Source organism: Lolium rigidum, chromosome 6 (genome assembly GCF_022539505.1).
Source record: "Lolium rigidum isolate FL_2022 chromosome 6, APGP_CSIRO_Lrig_0.1, whole genome shotgun sequence".
NCBI classification, from domain to species: Eukaryota; Viridiplantae; Streptophyta; class Magnoliopsida; order Poales; family Poaceae; genus Lolium; species Lolium rigidum.
Genome location: NC_061513.1, coordinates 205,237,031 through 205,242,075, shown reverse-complemented (window position 1 = coordinate 205,242,075; position 5,045 = coordinate 205,237,031). Strand labels below are relative to the sequence as shown.

Sequence of the window (5,045 nt, the reverse complement as noted above, 5' to 3'; positions counted from 1 at the left end):
TCGGCCGGCGCCAAGATGTGGAGTGGGCGGCGCGCGCAGGCGGAAGGAAGACTGTTGGTTGAGAGGGGTGTGGGGGTCGGTGTCGAGGTTGAGGTTGGAGGGTTGTGGCCGCCGCCGTCGTCGCCGGAGAGGAGGAGGTTGGGTTGGGGTCGGCCATGAGTAGGGTTGAGCCGGAGCGTGTTGTCAATCACTAAGAGATTGTGGAGTTGTTACAGAATAGAAGTACAACGGGAGAGAGAGGAGATCGTGGCTAGTCCACTGCCGCATGCGGTGGTTTAGATCCTAAGATTCAGGGACTGCCTGTTATGTTACATAACGTGTACATTATACATATCAACATGATATATTCAGTCTCTCGGATGGGCTCACAGGGGTAGGGTGCATGTGATTTTATAGGAGTGAGTGTATGTACGTATTTGTGGGCATCTGAGTCTGTATCGTGTTTCGCAAAAGATATAAAAAAATCCCTAGCTAAAATGTCTGCAAGCTCATCTTTGCTCAAAAAATGGACATATATATTTTGTTAAAATATTACAAGCATGTGGTAATAAGGTACATAACCACCATTATATGGCCACGGCCAGCTAGTAATGTTTTGCAGTTGGTATGTAAATAATGTTGTCCGAACTGAAACTGGTGAGATATTTGCTCTTGGCCTATTTTTAAAAGCTTGGAATTGATAATCATGCCTACCATGAGGTGTATTATTTTGTGAAACAGCTCACGTAGGCAAGTGGAGAAGGAAATAAAGGAGAGGTACATGATGGTAGGTGATGTAGCCCACCGCATGCAACAGGTTTGGTGAGGACAACAGCTGCAGCACAGGTTGTGCAGTCCCACACTGCCACCAACCAATAAGCACACATAGCCTTGCCCGGCCATTATAAATGGCGCGGCCTGGATCTCGGGACAACACATTCCACCTCTTCCTTTCTCTTTCGATCCGCTCATCACCTCCGGAACGAAAGCAGCAGGACAAGGTTAGCTTCCGCAACATCACCGGTCATGCTTTTTCATCAGATACAGTATCTTTTTTCGTTTGATTACTAGCTTCATCGTGAGTTACGAGTTGGCAAATCAAATCATGTAGTACCCGGATTTTGTGGCACAATTCATTCGTGCTGATGATTGTATTTCTGATTCACGAAAACAGATCCAGCGTGAACTTATATGATTCTAATTATCTGATGATTCCCCTTGTGATTTGCGTCCAACACAGGTAGCATCAAGAAATGGCGTCCGAAGACACCTTCCTCTTCACGTCCGAGTCCGTGAACGAGGGCCACCCCGACAAGCTCTGCGACCAGGTCTCCGACGCCGTCCTCGATGCCTGCCTAGCCCAGGATCCCGACAGCAAGGTCGCCTGCGAGACCTGCACCAAGACCAACATGGTTATGGTGTTGGGCGAGATCACCACCAAGGCCACCGTCGACTACGAGAAGATCGTGCGCGACACCTGCCGCAACATCGGCTTCGTCTCCGACGACGTCGGCCTCGACGCCGACCGTTGCAAGGTGCTCGTCAACATCGAGCAGCAGTCCCCTGACATCGCACAGGGCGTCCACGGACACTTCACCAAGCGCCCCGAGGAGATCGGCGCCGGCGACCAGGGGATCATGTTTGGCTATGCCACCGACGAGACCCCCGAACTGATGCCCCTCAGCCACGTGCTCGCCACCAAGATCGGCGCTCGCCTCACCGAGGTGCGCAAGAACGGCACCTGCGCCTGGGTCAGGCCTGACGGCAAGACCCAGGTCACCGTCGAGTACCGCAACGAGGGAGGCGCCATGGTCCCCATCCGCGTGCACACCGTCCTCATCTCCACCCAGCACGACGAGACCGTCACCAACGACGAGATCGCGGCGGACCTCAAGGAGCACGTCATCAAGCCGGTCATCCCCGGGAAGTACCTCGACGAGAACACCATCTTCCACCTCAACCCGTCTGGCCGCTTCGTCATCGGCGGGCCTCACGGAGACGCCGGCCTCACCGGCCGCAAGATCATCATCGACACCTACGGTGGCTGGGGAGCCCACGGCGGCGGCGCTTTCTCCGGCAAGGACCCCACCAAGGTGGACCGCAGTGGCGCCTACATTGCCAGGCAAGCCGCCAAGAGCATCGTCGCAAGCGATCTCGCGCGCCGCGTCATCGTGCAGATCTCGTACGCCATCGGTGTGCCCGAGCCCCTGTCCGTGTTCGTCGACTCCTACGGCACCGGCAAGATCCCTGACAGGGAGATCCTGAAGCTGGTGAAGGAGAACTTTGACTTCAGGCCAGGGATGATCAGCATCAACCTCGACCTCAAGAAGGGTGGCAACAGGTTCATCAAGACCGCTGCCTACGGCCACTTCGGCCGCGACGACCCCGACTTCACCTGGGAGGTGGTCAAGCCCCTCAAGTTCGACAAGGCATCTGCCTAACAACATATCCTGGACCTGTTGCCTCATCAGCGACTCCGGTTTTCTTACTGGACATCGCCGCGACACCACACTACCGGCTTGATAATATGGGAACCAAAACTATGTGGCGCCAAGTTTTTCTTGCTGGTCTAGGCCTTCCATATTCATTTTTTTCATAATAATGATGCTCCTTCCCCCGTGTTGAAAGAGCCCTATGTAATTCCAAGTTTTCAATCTTTGAACCCCTGAAAGAGAAGGTTTCCAATCTTGATTTGTGGAATTGGCACTCGCCGTCACCATCCAAACTACCAAAATGTGTTTTTTCATCTAAGCGGAGTTTGTACTACCTTGATTTCGAAATATAATTTTTTAGAGGTTTTTTGTCATTCATGTCACTATGACTAACGTGAATCTGAAGTTTGCTATTTGACCGATGGAAAACTCAATCTTGCTATTTCTCAACACTTATCAGTTTTGCCATTCTGTCATCTCCACCATCAGTCTATAATCAGTTTTGCCACTATAACTGACTCGAATCTCAGTTTTGCCTATTTAAACCTCAATTTTGCCACTGCTCCGTTACAACACCCCTTGCCATTTCGCCATCTCCGGTGTTAGTTTATAACCAATTTTTTTCCCCAGGTTCTCCAAACATTTCTCTCTATTTTATATCAGGCTGATTGGTTGGACCTACATGTCATCACTTTTAACAAATCCAAAGTAGTAGTTCACCACGCCATAGTGTCTCCAGTTGCCCGCAAAATGCCACACCACAGTGTATTCGGCATTATTTCCCCCCACCCACCAACGTGGAACAACAATGGGAAAGAGGCCGCATCTATCCACCGACATGAGTGTGAAGCGGGAGATGAGCCAATTGAAGAAGCAACCCATCGCTCCTTAGTTGTTGCAAGTGTTTCCTCGAGATTTTTCTTGCGGAATTCCTTTGAATTGTCATCACAATTTACGTCATGTCGTTAGTCAGTACCTTACAAGGGTAGCATTAGATATTGTGCTAGAATTCTCAATGGCGGTCTCTTACTCGTCAAATTCAGACTAAAATAATTCATGCATACGGACCAAAATAGTTTGTACACCAAGTGTAGTAATTTGTGGATACCTGACTTTGTAGAAAGACCATTATCTAGCTCTTTGTTGGTATTTCTAAATGTTGAATGCTTGCCACTTTGATATATTAAATGCATTTTCATCTGTCTCCACTCTTCAAATGGCAAAATTGATAATAGACTAACTGTGGAGATGATGAAATGGAAAAAACTGAGGAGTTTTGTAACTGAACAATGGCAAGATTGAGATTTCCATCTGTCAAATGAACTATCTGAGATTCACGTTGGTCATAGCGGCAAGAATGATAAAAACACTTTTTAAATAGCTACTGCCTAAACAATACTCACAATAGTTATACAACACTGTTCCTTACCCACAGTCACGGACTCACCGTATAGGGCGTGTTTGGTATCCCGGGCTTCCCTTGGCTCGCAATGGGGGCACAGTTTTGGGATGATTGGTTTCGTGGGCTACTCCATGTTGTTGCACAGCACGGTTTTAAGGCACCCATGGGCTAGGCCTGGGAGGAACTCTTGAATCTGCCGTTTTCAGCAAGCCACCCTCATCTCCGCAAAAAGCGACAACATCGCGTTCCCGCAGAGCCATCGAGGGGAGATGGCGCAAGCTCGCGCGGAACGACAAAAAATCGACGGGATGAATTAGGTCACCTCCCTCAAAATTTCGCCACTGCATATAGGGGCGGCTCTCTCACCGCCAATTCCAAATCCCCAATCCCCCATTTTGAGCTCATCCACCCTTTAAGATGTAGCGACATGGCTGGCTCGTCCTCGCCCGCAAGCTCGGCAAGGCTAGCGGCAGCAACGTTGGCCGTGGCGGCGGCAACTGGCCACGGCTTGTCGTCTTCATCCTCTGCATCGATCCCTTCGATTGTTGTAGGCTTCTGAAACCCTAGCCTTAGATCGGTTAGAACTTGTAGGTATACACGGTGATTTGAGAGCCTCCATTGTAGGTCGTTCCTTCGTCGTCGGTCGCCGTGACATGATCTCCGTCTCGCACTTCCATGGTTGTCGTGGTTGGATCTTACTATAGCACAGGGATGGTTTGTGCTGCTTGCTACTGCGCAAAGTGCAAAGTGGTATAATCAGCGAAGAATTTTCCCCACAAGGGTGACTCGAGGTTTTATATCGGACTCTCGAAGAATTGGATAATAGTTGTCTCTTTATCTCTTCTTCTACAATCCTTCAAAGTGTATTAGTAGTTGTAAATAAAAGATGCAGTAAAAGAAAAGTAAGGTAAATAAGCACTGAAAACTAAGTAAATGAAATAAAGAGATAGTTAATTTTGGGTTTTATGTATGATTAAGTAAACTACATATTTTTGTATTTTCGGATTAAAATATTGATGCAAACAGGAAGTAATATAAATGCAATGGAAAGGTGTTTCTTATGATTAAAATTGAACCGGGATTCATGGGTTCACTTGTCTACTCTCTTTTTAAAGTTGTAGTGGATAATAACAATTCATCAATGAGATAATATAGGTGGAACTTCAATATATGTTTGATAAGCATTCATATGGGCATCACGTCCTAACATAGATATCATGCAACACATCTCT

At 48.3% G+C, this 5,045-nt stretch overlaps 1 protein-coding gene across 1 annotated transcript; it reads left to right on the top strand.

The window, feature by feature from the left end:
- The first annotated feature begins 866 nt into the window (after window positions 1-866).
- Window positions 867-2,668, top strand: LOC124660871 (S-adenosylmethionine synthase 3). The gene is made up of 2 exons (XM_047198712.1): window positions 867-980; window positions 1,220-2,668. The coding sequence occupies exon 2, from the start codon at window positions 1,233-1,235 to the stop codon at window positions 2,418-2,420; it is 1,188 nt and encodes a 395-aa protein (XP_047054668.1). The 5' UTR covers window positions 867-980; window positions 1,220-1,232; the 3' UTR covers window positions 2,421-2,668.
- The last annotated feature ends 2,377 nt before the right edge of the window (window positions 2,669-5,045 follow it).